Source organism: Psittacula echo, assembly GCF_963264785.1.
Source record: "Psittacula echo genome assembly, chromosome: 22".
NCBI lineage: Eukaryota > Metazoa > Chordata > Aves > Psittaciformes > Psittacidae > Psittacula > Psittacula echo.
The window spans coordinates 1,866,548-1,886,361 of NC_137758.1; the positions used below are offsets into that span (position 1 = coordinate 1,866,548).

The window sequence follows — 19,814 nt, forward strand, 5'->3', positions numbered from 1 at the left end:
TGGAGCACCCTGCTCTAGTGGAAGGTGCCCCTGCCCGTGCAGGGGTTGGAGCTGGAGGAGCTTTAAGGTCCCTTCCAACACAAACCAGCCTGGGATTGCCTCCAGGCCTGGGGCGGCCGCGCTACCGCCACTGTCCGGCAGGTGGCGCCGTGGCTCCAGCAGCCGCGGGGCGCGGCCGGGCAGCTTTGGGGGTTCAGGCAGTGCCGGTACCGGATGCTCTGGGGCTCAGCCCCGGGCTGGCATCATCCAGTTAAGAGACGGCGGAGGCCGAGGTGTGGAATGGGGCTGGGGCTGCCCGGGCAGTGGGAAGCGTCCCTGCTCCCTTTGGCTTAATCCCCTTTAAAGGCACGCACTGCTTGGGTCACCCCGCAGCGCTCAAGGGAAGGGTGACTCGTCCCCCTGCGGGGCCACAAACACCGCTGAGCAGACGCTGGCACTGTTTGCACCCAGTTCCTGCAATGCCCCTGCTCCCAGTGCATGGGTCAGTGTTGGAATCACATCCCCTCCACAGCACATCCCATGCCACCGGGACTCGGGGTTTCGGGATGCATGGGACTTGCCAAGCAATGCTGTGGCCTTTGCCTTCCAGCTGGTTAATTCCTGGCCAAAACCCTTGCCCCGTGCATGCTGCCATGGAATTGTTTTGGTTACACATAAGCAGCAGAACAGTTTGGAACTGGCTGGGAGGTTTCCACCAGTTTAAAAGCGAGGTTTGGGTGCGATTGGTTGTGTTTGAGGTATGAAATGTCTGGATTTTATCCCTGTGTCTGGCAGGAGCATTGCAGTGAGGGAATATGCAGAGAGTAAGTGTTCAAGGCCAGGTTGGACACAGGGGCTTGAAGCAAGCTGCTCCAGTGGAAGGGGTCCCTGCCCGTGGCAGGGGTTGGAGCTGGAGGAGCTTTAAGGTCCCTTCAACCCAAACCATTCCATGATTCATGCACTGATCTTGCTGCCTTTCCTCAAGCTGTGTTTATTCCTACCACTATCCATGTATTGCCTTTCTTTCCCTCTGTTCAGACTGAGACAAGAATCTCTAACATGCCTCTAACTGAGGGCAATGGGGGGTTATTTCTGTGGCTGGGTGGGTACATCACTCATGGACCATTGCTGCACAGCGCAAGGTTTATTTTCCTCCTTTCGCCTTCCTCTGAAGCTTCTGACCCAGCCCCTGGCTCCAGGAGAGGATCCAGCAAGGAGGAGCAGGAGCATCAGCCACGTTCCTTTGGAGTTTAACAGCGGTGTCCTTCCCCTGCCGCCTGCCTCCAGAGTGACTCCAGGCTTGCAAACCCTATTGAGCTTTCCTGCTTTGGGAGCCGATGGTTGTGGCCACTTGGAGCTTCTGATGAGTGTTGGCACATCTGATTTATTGTCTGACTCGGTTCCCAAGGAGACCGTGTATGCAGCAGCCTGAGATAAGCAGCTTATAACCTAAAGGTGAATGCCTTAAAATATCAGTGTCCCTTTCTCTGTTCCCATTGATAGTGAGCTCTTGCTTTTCCCTGCTATCTTCATTTCACTCTGTTATCAGAGAATGAAATACTTTGTGTTGTGTTGAGGAACCTTCCTGCCTTTACTGTTGGCTTCAGTTATAAATGCAGTCAGATTTTCTGTTCTCTCTCTTAATGCAAATCTGTTGAGCATAATAGAATCATAGAATCATAGAATAATGGAATAGTCAGGGTTGGAAAGGACCTTAAGGTCATCCAGTTCCAGCCCCCTGCCGTGCCAGTGTCTTTTATGCTGTGACACCTCCTGTGCTAGACCCACAGCTGGAAGAACCCCCCATTACTATGGGACATACCCAGGCATGCATGGGCTGTGTTACCCCCAGTGCTGCTTATCTGCGTGCTTCAACCTCCTCCTTGGTTTGAAGGAGATGCAGTTGACCTGTCCACCTGCTGGAGGAGGCATCTGATGTGTGGGGCACAATTTGGGGCAGTGGTAACCTTATGGTGATGCTTTTCCGGTAGCAACTTCAGCAGGATGACAAGCTAGAACCGTTACCCTCAGTGTACAGCACCACCATGGGAATGCAAGAGGGGATGTGGGGTATGGCTGGGTATGGTGGGGCTGAGGAAGGGGCTTTTTACACCACATAAAAGCAAGGCTGTTTGTCAGGCATGAAACAGTTGGTTTTTAGCATGAAACCATTGCTGGGTTGTGTTTAGAAGTGGGAAGAGCAAGCAATTGGGTTTTGTGTTTTACAAAGGATTTAGAAGGTAACGGAGGATGCAGAAGTGCTCCTGCTTGACTTGTAACAGGGTTTGAACACGTTCTTAGAGCTCTGGAAGCCCTATCTGGCAAGATACTGGGGTATTCGTGCACTGTAGGACAGAGACAGTTGTCCTGAGGCGTTAGCCAAGGCAAAGGGATGCGTGTGTGTTAAGGGACCAGCATCCTGCTCAAGCGGAGCAGCAGGCCCATCTCTTGCTCTTATTGGCATGCCCAGGCATCGCTTGGTAGGGAGCCAGCATCCCCCCACCTCCAGCAAGGGGAAGGATGAGTCCTGGCAGTTTTCCCTGAGCACATTCCAGGTGGTTCAGTGCCTGGGGTCAGTTTGGGGAGGTGTGCGCAGACCTTGCAGGCCGGAGGGATTCACCCGGCTCAACCTGTGCTTTGCTTTGTGCCTTCCCTCCCGCTGCTTCATTCCACCCCTCTGAGGCCGTCTCTTGCAGTCAGCAGCCTCCTTTGCAGGAGCAAAAGAGATGAGATCAGTCTTGAGGTTGGTCTGAGTCCTAACCAACAGCCTGAGCACACGGTGTGGCTGTGATGTAGCCATAAACATCTCCCTTCCATGGGCTGACAGAGTCCCGGGCAGTGATTGCTGAGCAGGGAAGGTTAAGAAGCAGTCACTCTCTCTGTGCTATGGCATCAAAGCCTGCGTTGGTGTGGAGTTTCTGCTCTTCAAAGCACATGGTTTTGAGCCAAGATACACTTGGTTGATGTCTCTTCTCTCCAGGTCATTTGCAATCCAAGCTTGTTTTCAAGGAGTAAACTGGGCCAGTGTGAGTTTTTTGTGGGGGAGAGGTAAGTGACAAAGAGGGAACCAGTTCTTTCTGTAGCAGAGAGGTTTTCAGACTGTAATTAATGTGTCTTCTCCATGCATGTATGTGCATGCACACACCCAAACAGAGCTGTCTTTGATCTCTCCTGGGAGGCCAGGGAGAATACTGAGAATATAGAATCAGACTTATTATTAGGGACAGTGTGTGGGGATAACAGCACTTCTTCCCCTTGGGCTCTGGAAAAGAGCAGGCTTGGATCCACCCGGCATCTCTTGCTGTCCATCGTAGCGCACGATGCGATGTGACTGCCTTAAACACACCAGCAAGGCACTGGGAGGGGGAAGTGGTGCTGGTTGCTGTCAGGTCTGGCAACAGACACCACAATTAATGCCAAAGCCATCAGTGCCCACGTTTTGAACCCGCTGGCAGGAGCAAGAAGAGGCTCAAGTGATGCAGGAAGAGTGGCAGGTTGCTATCAAAGCTGCTGCTCCAAAGCTGCCTGTTGTTAAGTCCTGTGATGTTTCATGGTTGACTTGCAGCAAGTGCTGCTCCATTTGCTGAGCGTTGCTTTGTGCCATCTGAGCAGCACAAATGTAAGGAGCAATCCAAGTTCATGCATCACTGGCATGTTTGTATCCAATCAAAGTGGGGAGCCAGGTACTAAGGCAGAAGGTTTCTTATAGTGGCCAGGTCCAGGTGCTTTTAAACTTTGAAGTCCCAGAAGGACTGGAATGAAAAGAATTGGGCATAGTGTGCTGAATACACACTTCCTGCCGCTGCTGAATGCTGCTGGCGAGACGGGAAAAGGCATTGAGCTGAATCTCAACTTCCAAGCTGCAAAGAAAGCCATTGGACTTTGGGGTAAAACTCACCTTAGAGTAACGTTTGCTTCCAAGCTGGGCTCCAGTGAGGAGCAGAGACGCTGTGGAAAGTCCTGTGCTGGGTCTTTGCACAAGAGCAGATTGCTTCATTCTGTCCAAGCATTTTAGGCGTTCGTTGCCATCTGAGTGGATGTGGGTGACACTGCGGGAGCTTTCGCAACCTTCCCTCAATGTCACCCTGTGTCAGTCCATCTGTGTTTGAGACCAAATAACTCTGTTATTTGACTGTGTTGGCTTCGTTGGCCACCCTAGGAGAAAACTACTGCAGCTTTGGTATTCTGGTGCTCTCACCCCATCCTTCTCTCTCTCTGTGCAGTTCAGGTGGTGAATCAAGAGGAGCAGTGCATTGGCCACAGCAAGCGGAGCTCTAAAACACCTCAAACATCTGCACTTGAAAGCATCTAGATTCCGGGTCTAGCAGCCTAGCACACAGTTTTGCTCAAATACATAGAATCATAGAATAGTTAGGATTACATGGGGTTTGAAGGTGCAGTCTTGGTCCTGGGTTGGGCGTAGAGCCTGTCTGTGCTGTCTTCACATGGGTTTGGGTCTGTAGCTTCACACAGTGTGGTTTTAATTTAGGCCAAAGTCTGCTTGCAGCTGGAAGCTCCTCGCATCCAAAGCAGCTTGAGCTTGCTGCACACTATCCTATAGCTCTTCCCTTGCCAACGACTGCCAAGAAAAGCTTTCTGGGCATGTTCTGGGAGTGCAGCAGCAGTGACAGACCAGATTTGTGCTTGCTGAAGCTTTGCTGGTCTCAGAATTCAGTGCATACTTCAGCCTCTGACAAAGCCTCCTAAAGGTGTGGGCAAAGGGGGTGTGAGCTTTGTATTCCCAGTGTCCTCAGTGTCCTTTGGCCTGAAACCCCTCTGCTTGTCTGCGCAGTCTGTTGCTGGGGCCTGGCATTGGCTCTGAGAGGCAGACAGACAATAGGAAGAGGCACAATCAGGTGAAACTTTCCCTATTGTTTTAGTTGTTATAAGCTTGCTTTCGTGTATGGAACCATCAGACATTCCCAGCAGGCTCGGGACCTGTTTCCCTTTGGGTTTATGTTCCCATATAAGTCAGAGTCCCCAAACACCTGCATTTCTAGCGTGGTCTCCTCCGTCAGTGGAAATTTCCTATTCCAAAAGCAGGCCATATGCTAGAGTGGGATGAACTAATAAGCTTCTGCCACGGCACAGCAGGGATGAATCCGAGTGTGGCTGCAGCGCCGTCGGAGCGATCCTGGGGTATTTTTAATTAGCACTTTCCTCCAGGAAATCAGTGCAGTCAGAGCAATGCGAGAGATCAAGCCTCCTTTCTCAGCCTTGCTTTGGAACTGCCTGCACAAATGTCTACAGACGCTGACATGCAGATGGCAGTGCTGAAGAGCGCGATGGTGCTAATTTCCCTTGTGTGGCATTACCCAGAGACATCAAGCTGTGAGCGTTCGGATGACTTAAGAAGTGAAGCACTAGAGGTCTTGTTTGGCTTCCATCTGACCAGCTTTGTTCCCTGTTGTGGTGGGGTTTTTCCCCCCTCATTGTTGTCCAAAATGTGAGGCATGCTTTCTGATGAGAAATCAATAGAGTGCAGGCTCGCTTTAAGCTTGTTTCATGCGTGCAAGATGACAGGAGACACTGCAGACAGCAAAGCACCTCAATTGTCCCCTGGCTAAGAGCTGCTTGGAAATGCTGATGCTTTTCCAGGGACGAGCACAGTTAATGTTCCCGATGGGAAGAGGGAATGTTGGGTGGTGCATCAGCAACTTGGAGCTAATTTCACGGGAGATGTTCAAGGCAGACATCCTGCTTTTCTCTCTTGTCTTTCCTGTATAGTGCATACATGGAAGAGCGCATCCCTCAGTTCCCTGAATGCTGGATGTACACAGATTTGGAATAACCTGTTTTCTTTGTAGGCTTTTTATGGGTGCTTGGCTGGAAGCGATATCCACATTGTGTGCTAAAGCAAGAGGAAACCTAATCATGCAGAACTCCAGAAACACTGGCACAGAGAAGGATCCTTGCTTTAAGTATGAGATGATCGAGTATGTGTGCTGGAAGAGCTGAATCTATTCATAGACTTGCAAATGCCTGTTGGAAGGGGCAGAAGTGATGCATGGCTGCAGGAACAGGCACAGCTCGGCTCTCTCTTGTGATCTCGGAACTAAAGAGTCTCTTTTTCAGGCTTACACAGTTGGGGCTTTGCTTCTGTTCAAGCCAGTGGTGCCGTTCCCTCACTGTCCCTTTGACTGCTGCATTTACAGTGGAGTTCTCTGAACCTACAGGTCGCTGGGCTCTTAGTTTCTTGCACAATAGGCACCCACAGTTACACTACACTGGCCCATAGACACTCCCTTAATCCAAATAAGAACACACAAAGGCTGTTTACTTGGGACACGCACTGATCCTTGGGGTATGCTTTCAGAAACCACACGGTCTGCAAACACAATAAAATGTGTAATAATGACCTCTCATGACAAAGTAATTGGGTGATTTATAATAAATGACCATCTAACTTGACTTGAACAAGCATGCCAGCTCTTGCATGCCAGAGAGAAGAGCAGAAAATAAAAGCCAGCTTAGTGATTTCTGTCTCTTATCATAGGACTCTTCCTCAGATTCAAACCTAGGGACTCCAGGTTCTGTCCTAGGAGAGGTGACCCATCTGTCATCTGGCTTGAAGTGGATGAACTGCATTCCAGGCTGTGTAAGAAGAGTGTCTTTCAAGTTGAACCTCTCTTGGTAATCAACCCATCAGTTTGTACTGATAGAGATCACATATGAAATTTCATTATGGACTGATGCTTGCCCTGGTCCTTGCAGCATGCTGTCTACTTGGCAGCTGCTTTGCATCCTGGAGCTGGCTGCAGTTCAGTGGTAAAAGAATTCTTAACTGTTTGTCATTGTAAAGCACTTTGGGATGAATGGTGTTGCATAAATGTAAGGTTATGATTAGGTATTAACCTGTTCTGGAATAGTTAAGAGTTTTTAAATGTGCTTTTTCTAGTAAGTCTTATTTAATATGGAGGGGGATTGATTTATCACTGTCTTGCTATGACTTTCTGCTACCCCTCCAGCTAGCGTTGTGCATTGCAGATTATGCATAGCAGGAAAGGAAATGGTTGACTGCCGATGGCAGCGTGATTACACAGGTCCCTGGGATTTAAAAATCAAACCAAAGCTACTTATCCTCCAGTGGCTTTTGGAATTCAACTTCCAAATGTTTTCCTCCAAACAAGTCTGTGACCCTGAACCTACAAGTCTGTGTTACACAACATCTTCTAGCTGCTGGGAACAGCCCTGGCTCTGTGTGTGACCGACCCATGCCCTGTGGCAGATGCGATGCTGCGGGTGTTCCGACTGGCTGCATCCATCTCGGCTGTGCTGCTGGTGCCAGGAGGCTCTGGAAGTCTTGCAGAAGAACTGACTTTGAGTCTAGACCCTTTGCCTCGTGTTCAGTCCCTTCGGAATAAACCCAGATCTGATTAGAGGCACTAAAGGTCTTTAATTACTTGCCTTGTGTACCCTACTGAGCAGAACAGAAAGGCCTTAGGACTCAGTTCTTGTTTTTCAGCTTTGTGCTCCGCTTTTGGCTTTGGCTGTGCAGCAACGATCCCATCAAACTTCACTGTACCATCTTTCCCACAGGTGACAACAGCTGCCTGGCTCTTCCTGTATCAGACTGACCACAGATCTATGGGGAAGCTGAACCCTGCTAATACATTAATTCTGGACATTATCTCTCTTAATATTCAGCACTGTTATACCAAATGCCTTGCAAGCATCACCTGCCTGATGATTCACAACAGATCCCAGGGTTGTGCTAAAACGCACATATCTTATTTGCTGAAGAGTACAGAGAAAAAAACCTATAGAGACCTGAGCTGTTTTATTTCGAACAAAGCTTTGGGTGAGTTGAAGCACTTGGAGTGTTTCTAGAAGTACTGATCTGGTTTTATGCTTGCTGTTTTGTATTAAGTATATCCATCAACCTGGAAAGTCTTTCCCTACACAGGGTGATGCTTGGAAACTTCACCTAAAACATTAAGGCCCTGTGAATGAGCTTTACCACAGGCTGCTTAGTCAGATCTCTCTTTAATTTTAGATAGAAAGAATAGAGGTAGCCCTAGACATGATTAGCTTGTTTGGTAACACTCATGCCAGCCAAGGCAATAGATGACGTTTATTTGCTTTGTATGTAATACCTATAGCTTCTTTAGAATCAGGAAAAGAAAGGACTGAACTTACTTAAAAGTTGGCTCATTTCTTATTTCAAGCTGATGTGTGGTTGGGATGAGCTAGCTCAAACAGGCCTGTGTAATTAAAATAGTTCGTAGTAGAACTTCCAGTTCTATGTGTACAAACAGATAGGGAGCAAAAACAGAATGATGGACTTAATGTGAAGAAATTACAGTCCTCTACTTCCCTGTGGGAGAATCGCTCTCCAGTCAGCTCGGCCACAGCACTAACTTGGAATTGGGAAGGTTCTAAATGGCAAGCATTGAACAAGGGGATTTTGTTTGAACTGTTGTGTTACTTAGACAAAACCGATCAGGGGTATTTTTAGCTCACGAATTCTGTTGGAAAACTCTTTGTGAGAGATGCCACCTTGCCAGCTTAGTGCTGTAGTCACAACATGATCACATTCCTGCAGCCCGGAAAACTGGAAAACAAATGGAATGTTGTGTTATAGGAGAGTTACCTGATTAAACACCTTTATGGCTGAGAAGTTATCAGGTTTGTCGGGGGGCTCTCTCAAACAATATCATGAAGAACCTAATAATTCAACCAGTTTAATATATGTGCAAGATCCCACTTCATCATTTTGATATAATTATATATCCAGATTTACTACAACCCAGAAGACCATGTAGTCCAAGCCTTTTATTTCATGAGCTGACATAACACACAAAGTCCAACCAAGACATACACACACATACATATATATATATACCAATATACATTTAAACAATGCAGAAGAGGTAGTACCATTAATTAGGAAATATATAACATGCAGTAAGAATACTAAGACAATTCAGCTCTGTCCTCGTCGCACCTCTTCCAGATATCACAAGAGGCTATAGAATGATTTATTCTGCACCAACCCATATTTACAAGTGTGCTCTGTTCTCTTACACGCTTGTACCTGGAGTTTTCTAAAGGTGATCCTTCAGGTGAGTAGCTGAAGGGGACAGTATTTGGTTCATAAGTTAAATGCTATGGCTGTAACAACTTGGATAATGAGCTTTGAATCCATTACTCCTTATAGGATTGTCTGTACACTTCAGGATGTAAAGTTAGGCATGAACACCAAGTATTTAACCTGATCTCTTTTTGTTCTTTTTCTAAGACATGATCAGGTGACAGAGTTCCCCTTCTGAAGGGATGCCTGCCCTGCAAGAGGTAGAAAATAACATCAAAAACTGGATGGATTTTGGTGTTGACCTTAGGAAAATCTCCAGTGTAGCCTTGAAGTTGTCTTAGACAGGAAGTAACAGTATTTAGGGTTTATCACGGAGGGGGAAATGAACTTGATCTCTACAAAAACATGATCCTGAAAGATGAAGATGAGAAGATTATAAGATAGCTCCCGAATCTCCATCGAGGAGCATCCTAGTATGCCCCAGCTGCCCAAAGAACAGGCAGGAAGGCCCAGACATAGAGCCAAAGCTCCAATACTTTCAGCCACTTACTCAGCAGCTCTATATACTCCAAATAGAAGTGCTGGGCAATGGTGTGTCTGACCACAAGAGCACAGCTCTTTCATAACTTCATCAACCAGACCAACTGTTCCTTAAGGTTTTTAAGCTGTACTTACAGCAACTGAGAGACTTTGTACTGTGAATACTGTTTTTAGGAAAGAATACAGTTAAGAAGGATTATCAGCTGTTGAGACTTTAATGTAGATGCAGCTTCCATCTGCGTTTTCAGCTCCAACCAAGTCTGTAGTCAGAAGATGCACACTAGGCAGATTCCAAGAGCCAAAGGAAGGCTACAGTGAAAGAGGAGGATGAGATGTTCCTTTTTTAGGATTGTTTACCAGATTTCCTGTACTATTTAAGCTCTGCTGGGCTAGCAGGAAGAAAAAAGTCTAAGCAAAGCAGTAATGCAACGAATGGAGGGAAGATATTGTAGTATCTCGTAGATCCTATTTATCTGATATACTCCTCCTCAGAGATGCAGGTTGTATCTTCATCTGTGCTCTCCTCCAAATCTGGCAAGTTGCCCCAGAGCAATACATTGACACCTGGTGAGAAGGAGGTAAGGAGACAAAGGAGGGAAGAAGAAAGAAACACAACTATTTTTGGATTGTGACCTTATTTTTACGTTGCACAACTGTGTTTTCAGAGAAAATAACGACTCCAGTCATTGCAAAACCTGGTAAGTCATGTTCATCATAAATACACTGAGACTATTTCCTATTTTTCTTCCAAAGTGATCTTGAGGGGTGGTGTTTACGGCATAATTAGGAGAATAAGTCCCTGCCCACAGATGTATTTATATAGCTCATTCATGTAGCTCCTGATAATCCCCTCGTGGCTGATTTATTTTGAAATGCATTGATCTAAAACACAGGGTGACACTGAAAGGTTTAGACAAGAAGTTCCTCCCGTCTGCAAGGAGGGCGGATGATTTGTCAGAACGCTACACATTCCTCAGCACTCAAGGCAAATGGTTCCTGACACTTGGCATCCAAACAACACCTACCTGTAGAAACTAACCAGCACGAGCTGTAACTTCATATTGAGCTAATGAGGACTTGGTTATATAGGGGCAAAGTGACAACATGACTCACCCAATGAGTGTCCCTTGGACAGCTGCTTAGTAGCCCGGGAGATACTGCTATAAATAGCACCTGGTGGCTGTGTATATACTCCTTTATGATATTGCTTCAGAAAATCCTGACTTCTGCCCCCGAAAGGGGAGAGTTAGATTGTCTGATGAAGAGAAATTTCCACTTACTTAGAAATTTTCATTTACAAAGGAGCTACAAGGAGTTCATGAGATTAGCAGCACTGTAACACTTGCCTTATACTTCCATATGTTACACTCTTTCCAGATGCTTTAACTATATTGAGATGCCTCAATAGAAGGAGGTCTTAGAATTGCAGATTTTAGGGAAGAGAAGTGTTCCTTACCAGAAGGGTCTAGTCTGTTGATGCCAAAGACTGCTTGGCTATGAAACATCCAGAAGTGGCCATTATTGCAAGACAGCAGGCAAGGTTTGCAGGGAGAAATCACATGATAACCAACAACGTTACCGCTAGGAAGACAAGGGAAATAATGAGCAACATGAATCCAGAAAGACAGATGTTGTTGGCTTTTGCAGATAAAGCTGATGTTTAAATAGCCAAGGAATTGTAATGCTCCTATTTTGGTAAAGTTAAGGGAACATAGTTAAACAAGCATCTTAAATATAGAGGGAACATCTGTCGGGAGTTACAGAATATCTAAGGTTTAGATCTTTGGCATAGAGAGCCACTTAGTAACCTGAATTGTGTAATCAGATTAGTTTACATACCAACAAATGGTGGGGTATTTGTTTTTTTGAAGCCCAGTGATTCCATTGGAATCAGAAGTTAATCACACACAAAACATCCATCTGTACAGAATCACTGTGCATGGGACAGTATCAGTAGTAGGAGCAATGAGACTGAGAATATCAAAGCCTTATCTCCCCTCCCAGGGTGAAGCCTTGAATAACTGTTTTTCTATTTTCTCAGCCACACTCTGGTGAGATATTTCTCTATTTCTTTCTAAAACCATAATCCTGTGTTCCTATCACAACCCCCCATCATTGAAATCCGAACCAGGCACAAATCTGGATTAAGAAGTGGAAAGGATCATCTCAATTAACTGTGAGCTCTTTGAGAGTTGTTGGTTTTACCCTTAAATATCGGAAATTAATAAAGAGGATAGAAGAACTCCAAGAACTTTAGTGACAGCATGTTCCATCTGCTAGCAACAGCTAGATCTGCCAAGAGGATGTTCTATTAATTAGAATATGAGTAACTACTTCTTCCTGCGGCCTTATTCACACAACTCTCTCTGTGTTGAAGCAGACATTTAATCAGGCAGGTGGCACACAAGCTTTCCCATCTACTCACAGTACTGACAAGGTTGTCACATCTCCACTTGGGACTTGCACAGAAATAGACTGGCAGCCAAGCCCAGAAGTAGTGGGCTGAGTTTCTATCAAGCAGCATTACATTTGAAGTAGCGAATGCAATCTGTTCATTCAGCCCTCAGCTCTTCACGCTGCAGTAGGCTGCAGTGGAGAGGTTGGATACATTATGGTGTGCTTGAGGAGGCATTAGTGCCATCCAAGGGTGTTCTTACCACTTTAAACACGCGATGTTCTTCAGTTTGCATTTGCAGATATCAGTAAAATAGCAGCTTCCAATGAAATCAACAGTGCTAGATGGGAAGAAAGTCAAAATATGGAAGTTTAGATGTGGCTGTGATTCCTGCTACGATGCTTTGATAATTCAGGTCCGAAATCACACAATGATGTTACCATTAGTCTTGTATGCTTGGTTTATTTTAAACTCTCCCAAGATCACACAACCCCATTTCCCTATCAGCTACCAGCCATACTCATAAGGAAACTAAAAGACACCCATGTGACATTATATAAATCAGAATCACAAAGTGGTTTGAGTTGGAAGGGACCTTAAAGCTCACCCAGTGGCACGGGCAGGGACATGAGCAGGTTGCTCCAAGCTCCATCCAACCTGGCTTTGAACACTGCCAGGGATGGGGCAGCCACAATATATCCTGAGTCCTCACAAATGAAACCAGAAAGTGCTGCCTCTCTTAGTGCTTAACTGACACATGCTCCTCACCGCAGGCTGCAGGGCACTGCCAGCCCAAAATCTGATTAGAGACATTGCCCTAGTTCCTGGTGAATCTCAGCTGAGACTATGGAATAATAGCTTAAAGGCTAGGACATCTAAAACCAGACCTTTGATTCCTTATCTCCTTTTTAGCCCGTACTTTCTTATTAACATGTTGTTTTGCAACCTGATTTCCTTAGTATTCAAATATTGTTATGGGAAAGCAACACGCAAGCGGCGGGGAGGAGGGGAGTCACCCTGGAGCCAGCGCACGATCAGGTTTGCTCTGTTTACAGGGATTTATTTCAATTTCTAATCTCTGCTCCAGGAAGGAGCTGCCGGAACTCCCTGTGGCTTCATCTGCCCCTGGAATAGATCAAATGAGGGCTTTGATTCCTGGGTGAGGGACAGCTTCGCTCTCGCTGTCCCGCCGGCGCTGGGGGAGAGCCGGGTGGAACTGGGGGGCTCTGGGGGGCCTTTCCCTGCTGGCAGCACGTTTGGAGGGCGGTGTTGGGGACCCAGCCTGGGGGGGCTGGCCCCGCTCGGCCACTTCCCCCGAGGCGGACAAGCTGCAGCGCTCGGGCTATAGGGATCCTGTGGGGGCTCTGTGCGTCCCGGCCGCCCCCCGGAGCCCGGCGCTTACCCCGAGGGCGGGATGTCGGTGGAGTAGAGGTCGATGTCGGTGTCTGCCAGCAGCACGGCCTTCATCCCCCGTGTGCTCAGCACCTGCTGGCAGAACCGGCAGCACAGCACCGACACGCACCGGTCATCGAACGTGCAGCTGCTGACAGACATGGCGGCGGCCACCGCCGGGCCCCGCTGCTGCTGCTACCGGTCACTCCCGTCAGTTCCGTCCCGTCCCGGCCGGTCCTGCAGCCGCCAACGGCCACGCTCCCTCCTGTCAGTTTGAATTCCCGACCTCCACCTCCCATTGGGTGAGCCAGGCACCGCCCTCTCTATCTGATTAGTGGAGGTGCGCAGCGGGGCCCGCCCTCTCCTTTCACGCTATTGGAGGAGACGGGTGGCACCACCCCTACTACCTGGGTATTGGTGGAAGGGCACGCCCTGCCTTGCTCCTATTGGCCACGCCTGCAGGCTGTTTGCATTCCTCGCCCCGCCCCTGCGCAGACCTGGGGCGGAGGTTAACTGCGCGGCCTGGAGGGGCGGTGCTACGAGTGCCAGGCGGCGGGGAAAGGGGCGGGACAAGCCGAGAGACAAAGCCATCTGATTGGCTGCGACTCCCATCACTCTTGTCCAACACTCTCCGCTGATTGGGCTGGTCGCGCGGAGGGGCGGGGCGGCGGTGGGCTGCTGAGGGGGCCCGGGTGGCGGGCGCCAGCGGCCGGAGGACGCCCGGCTGCGGGAGGCGGCTCCGCAGCGCCCAGGTAATGGTCCCGCTCTGCCGCCGGGTCCCCTGCGCTCCGCGGACAGCTCCGCCGGGTGACTGCGGGCAGCCCCCGTCGCCTGCCCCCTCAGCGCGGCCCTGAGGCGGGGCGCGGGGCCGCGTCCCTCAGCCCCGGCCCCCCCACGGGAGCCCCCTCCCGCTTCCTCTCCCTGCCGCCCTCATTGTTCTTCCCGGGCGGGATGCGGATCCGGCGGGTGCCGTGTTTATTTGTTTCTTCCTCCATACGCGCATCTCCCTCGGGGGCCGCGGCCCCTCCCTCCCGGCACAAAAAAAGGGGGGAAAAATAATAAAATACATAAAAAAAGCGGGAGAAAAGTTGCGTCCCGCAGAGGGCCGCTGCCCGCCCGCCTGCCCCCCCGCACACAGACCCGCACACCGGACCAGGGGCTGAGGAACCCTCAGGGAACCCAAAGCCCCCGCAGGAGCCGCGGATGGAGCCGGCGCGGCGGTGAGGGGGGGGCTTGGGCTCGTCCTGCGGTTCCCGCGCCGGTGTCACTGGATGCAGGTTCCAGCGGGAGATGCTGCGGCTCCGCTGCCGGTCCTGCCCCCGGGGACCTCCTTCCTCTCCTTCCCTCTCCGTTCCCCGGGGAGCCGCGTTGCGAACGAGCCCCTGCTCCCCCCGCCGGAGGGGCTGGCGGCTGCTGAGGCGTTTCCCCGCCGTTACCTGGCCGGTCTGCGGATCTGAGAAGCACGGTTTGCGATGTCAGGGCAGCTTTTCTTTCAGTGGCACATTTGGGCTGTGCAGCTTGTGGCTGCTGCCTGCAAGCTGTGATTTTATATATCGATATAATATATATATCGTTTTATTTGTGTTTGCAGGCATACCAAAGAAAAGGGCTCCTCGTCCTCCGTTTGGGATCTGATTTACATCATCTCTGAGCCCATTTTAAAAAAAAAATAGGAAAAGGCAAAACCAAACCCACAGAGAACATGTTGTGCGGAAGGACTTCCACTCCCTGGCTGTGCTGTTAACGCTAGCAATCAGGAAGAGCCTTTGGGGGCTGCAGGATCTCGCTAGTCTGATGCTGCTGCTAAAGGTTTTGGTGCAGGGAGACAAAACTGCCGCCTCTTCTATGCACTGATCTCTTCACATCTGCATTTTGCTGCTGCTGTGCTCGTCTCACACCCTCTCTCCATGGACTAATTTATTTTCTTTGCCCTTTTTGTGGGGGGGGGAAGGCGAGCAGAAAATCCCGGCACCGCATTGAGAGGAGGGCAATTGCATTTCTGTCTCGTGTTCTGGTGGATCGGGTTTGAGGTTCATCTTTTTTTGGGAACAGAAAACATGACGTCGCCAGCAAAATTCAAAAAGGATAAGGAGATCATAGCTGAATATGACACTCAAGTTAAAGGTAGGAATGGTTTTATATTCATCTCTTCCGCTGTTGCAGTCCTGACTGCAATTGTAGGAGTTTGCAGGAGATGTTTGGGTGGGGAAGGGAGAAATCATTTGCAGATTGCCTGGAATTTGCAGGGCTTTTTCCTAACACAATGCTGGATCGGGTTTGCAATGCTTTTGCTCGTCCCCATGGGGTAGGTTCCTACTATGGAATTGCTGTTTAAAGGTATCACGGGAAGGGCTTTATTTTACAGCATAGAACAGATTTCTTTTTGAGTTGTGAGAGCCATATTTTTCTGTCTGCTGTTCTGAAATATGGCTTTGCATTTGAAATATGAGAGCTGCTTAATTGCTTTTTAATCCTCCTCCTATCATGGGAATCTGTTAAGAAATCTGTGTAGTGTCAGAGGAGCATATTTCCTCTGGTAGCCACAGGGACTGTGCTGAGGGTCCCTGTGAAGCTGCTTGTGCTAGAAAGTTCCATTATTCAGGATTTTGCTCTTGGTGACTCCCTAATACCACTGCCTGGTTTTTCTTGCTGTGCTTTTGAGTGTGACACCTTAAGGTTGCAGCGTGTGTGCGTGTGTATTCACACGTATATAATGCATATGTATATAAATGAATGCAACTAATGCATTAGTGTTATTCCCATCATCATAAGGAAGGCAATAAAGAGTCAGAGGCGTATTTGCAATGATTGTGGAAGCCTTCTGCAGGATCTGCTTGGCTGGGTTTCAGGCTAGCATGTGCCCTAGGTAGAAGAAGGGATGTTGAAATGTCTGCTTAGCTGCTGCTTCTTGCAAAGTTCTCAAGATAATGTGGATTTAACAGATAATTCTGGCTTGGGCACAGCTTGAGCTGTGGCTGGTGGGAAGTTCTGAGATGTAGTGATTTATCTAATTGCTTCAAACTTGCTCCGTATGCTTGTAGCATGTAGGAAAGATGGCCCTTGGGCAGGGCTGGTGGACTTAAATCAATGTGAGTTAGAGAAATGCCATTTCCATGGGAGCAGGAAACCTTGATTAAACCTGGCAATTAAAATATTGCGTTGCAGGGAGGTATTTAGTTATTTCTCAGTGGTTGGAAGTCATTCAGCCACGATGTCCTACACGATGCGTGTCCTACGCTGACCCTAGTGTTCTGCACCTACAAGCGGTTGTGCTACTGCTGTTCACGAGGTGTACCTGAGCAAATCTGCCACTGAGTAGGAGTTTATTTTGATTATTTATCTCAACTTCAGGGTTCTTAAAGTTGGAAATGGAGAAGAACGTGTTTCTTTTTCACTAGTTTGGTTTCTATTCCTGTTTTCTGTCTGTCTTTGGAAATGGGGATTGAAGTTAGTGTTAAATTAGAGACTTCTATGTTCTTTCATTATTTACCCCGTCAAAAGGCATGCGGTAGATGCAAACTTGTAGTCCCGATATTTTTGTGCATTGGATGCAATAATAAGACACAAGGGTTTAGAATTAGCAAAGTGCATCTTCTCACCTCTCTTCTATTAGAAATCTTTCCCTTTTCAACAAAGAGACCAACAGTGAAGAGCCTTCACTGCCCATCACTGCCAAAACGATGCAGTGACCTGTCAATCAGTCTGTAAATGTCCCAAAAGCAAATCGTTGTGGTAGCATTTAGACTTCATTGCTTTTTTGCCTTCTGAGCTGTTCCTATTGTAAATGTGTGGAGTTAAGAAGAGTGAGGCTGTGTAACTGGCTCACGTGGAGCTGGGAGAAGGGGGCTTCCTTCCTGAATTAGTGTGAGGGCATCTAAGGGTTTGCCTGGGATATTCCTCCCTTGTACAGTTCAGCTTTCTCTGCTCAGGACAGTCCAGAAGTGGCTGATGGGAAGTGCTCATCCATCTGTGCTTCCCTGGAGAGGGAGGTAGAGATGGGCCTTAACAGCTCAAGAATCCAGCATAGGAACGATCCTCTCCCCATCGCGTCGTGTGCTTTAAAGTTCAGGGGGAGTTTGCCTTCCCCATGTGGCTTCAGCCCTTCACCAGCTGCTCTGGCAGTAGGGATTGTCATGTCTGCTTTTAGGTATGGGGTTTGGGGGGAGATTTTGCAGTTAAGCACTCATCTTAAAATGTCATGAAACTTACTTTACATCTCATAGGTACCATGCTGTGAGCTGAGTAGTGACCTGCTTCTCATGAGCAACGGGTCCTCCTGCCTCTCTTAATTCCAGAGATGTGTGGCTTTCACTGCCACAGTGGAAAGATGAGATGGGACTAAAGACACACTTCAATCCCAAAGCACGATGCTGTCTTTTCACTGAACACGCCGAGGTCCTTGTTGGTGGACCTTGTTGGTGTCCTGATGGAATTCTGACTTGATCTGTGGGAAATGGTGTTCACTCTGACCACGGGTTGTTTGCTGTCGTTTCTCTTGTGTTGTGAACTGATGCCATGTGGGAGTGAGATGAACTGGGTGTTGGTGTGCTTTGTAAATTGTAAGGTATCATCTGGTCCTCAGATGAGAAAACTCAGGTATTTTTTACACTGGTGTTAAGGAGCTTACTGTGTTTTCTGGCTGTGCATTAGAAACTGTGTTTAGAGGCTTCATTTAAAACCATTAATCCACCAACACATACTTAAGCACTGTAAATTATTACTAATGGAATGATTGAGCTTTGCTTAAAAGTTTAATAGCCTTAAGTTGCTAATCAAAACCTATTTAACAGATAGCTTGGTTATGGCTGTTAGATTGTTGGTGTGCAGAGGGTTTGATCTTGTGTTGATGAACTCGGTGATTTTTGTTGTAGGAGGTGTGGAGGGGTGACAGGGTGTTGGTGAGTGAAACTCTTCGTTATCCCATGGCCATGAGCTGTAGGTATTTGTTATCTTCTTCCAGCAGCCAGTTCTATGCCTCTGCTGGGTTGGAGTTAGCTCATCCGATGGTTCATGTGTGCAGCTAATGGCAGAGGAGATCAAGAGTAGGATGAAATGAATTTCTGAAGATGAAGACTATTTCCCTCTTACACATCAAACTTACTGCGGAGTGATCAGGGGACACAAAGGGAGTGATGTGTTTCTTCCTAATTCCCTGTGCAGGGTGATTGAGGACAAGCTGGTCCGTGTGTCCCTCCTTGGAGGCTGCTGGAACCAGGCTGGATAGAGCCTGAGTTACTTGGTCTGATCTTGGAGCTGACCGCTGGAGCTTGGCCTGGATGACCTCCTGGGCTCCTTCCCAACCTGAATAGTCCATGACCCCATGGAGTCTAGTATCTGGAGGTTCAATTAAAACTTTTTCTTCTGCAGAAGTGAATTAACCCACAGACAGGGTGAGTTCCCTCAGGAACTGCTCCGACCTTGAGTCTTTTGCCTTTAGATGATGCAGGCAAGGTCCATGTTGTCTCTGGTTGCGTGGTTGTGTTGTCTGCACTTACATGCTTCGTGCTGTTGGCAAGGAGAAGAGGGGCTGCCAGTATTAGTGGGCTGTTCTTGCAAGACGTGAGAGTGCTCCTCTCTTTGAGGAAGCTCTGCAATGGCTGCGTGTCATGCAGGAGGAATTCTTCTGACAAGCTGACACGGGGGCAGCAGGGGAGGGAAGTGCTGCTTTGATACGTTTCTGTACCATGTGCTCACAAAGATTATGAGTTCTGTGAAGCTGGAAAGTGAGATTCTGTGGTCTCCATATGGAGCCTTTGATATCTCCAGCTCATCCCCTTGTCTGGATTGTCTCTCCCAATTCCTTTGTGCAAGTTGCGGTAAAGCAGAGATAATGAATTGATGCTGTGCAGTGTGTTCCATGTGAGATGTGGATGCTGCTTCTATCTGTCCCAACCAAGGCCTGTCGCACTGATTTTTGGTTTAATGTGTTAAATTGGAGTGTACGTTTGCTGAGGAAAGAAAAGCCAGTGATTTGTCTCATAATTCTTCTCGTCTTTCTCCTCATGTCCCGGGAGAGCCTTATATTTAATTGGTTTGTATAAAGCTTCAGTAAATAGCTTCATGGTTTGGGCTACAGAGATGGAATCCTGAATTCTTTCACACACTGAGGGTTCATAAACCACTTCTGTCCTTGAGTCGTCTCTAGCAAAGGTTAAAATGCGTCTCTTGCAGATCTTGCAGCCCAGCCCTAAAAGCACCAGGAGTATGGAGAAGAGATGAGGTGATTTATAGCAGGAGTGAGCGCAGCACAGAGGTGCGTGTGTGGGTATTTACCCGAGTGTGTCTTCAACTAAGAACAGCTTCAGGCAAAGGCTCCCATCAGATTCAGGCTACTGGAATGTCTGAAACTTCCTTTTTAATCTCCCCAAAATCGATGATAAATTTCAGATAAGTCCCTTTTTCTGGTCTCTGGCTTGAACAGCTGATGGTGCGGTCAATGTGATTGGGATCTTTTGCCTTTAATGCTGCATAAAG

At 48.1% G+C, this 19,814-nt stretch overlaps 2 protein-coding genes across 4 annotated transcripts in view; one reads left to right on the forward strand and one right to left on the reverse strand.

Annotated features, from left to right (window-relative positions):
- Nucleotides 1-10,022: 10,022 nt before the first annotated feature.
- Nucleotides 10,023-13,502, reverse strand: FAM72A (family with sequence similarity 72 member A; the record flags this gene model as incomplete). The annotated part of the gene is made up of 4 exons (XM_080632947.1): nucleotides 10,023-10,117; nucleotides 11,010-11,134; nucleotides 12,211-12,288; nucleotides 13,351-13,502. 4 exons carry the CDS (start codon nucleotides 13,500-13,502, stop codon nucleotides 10,023-10,025), a joined length of 450 nt encoding a protein of 149 aa, XP_080489073.1.
- A 1,880-nt stretch (nucleotides 13,503-15,382) lies between these two features.
- Nucleotides 15,383-19,814, forward strand: part of SRGAP2 (SLIT-ROBO Rho GTPase activating protein 2) — a gene marked incomplete at both ends in the record, with an annotated part of 86,318 nt that continues 81,886 nt past the window's right edge. For 2 of the 3 annotated variants that reach the window (XM_080632944.1, XM_080632945.1), the window contains one exon: nucleotides 15,398-15,464. In XM_080632944.1, coding sequence (XP_080489070.1) covers nucleotides 15,398-15,464 — 67 coding nt within the window. Of the gene's footprint in view, nucleotides 15,465-19,814 lie in introns of all 3 variants that reach the window. The other variant, XM_080632946.1, reaches the window with a different exon arrangement.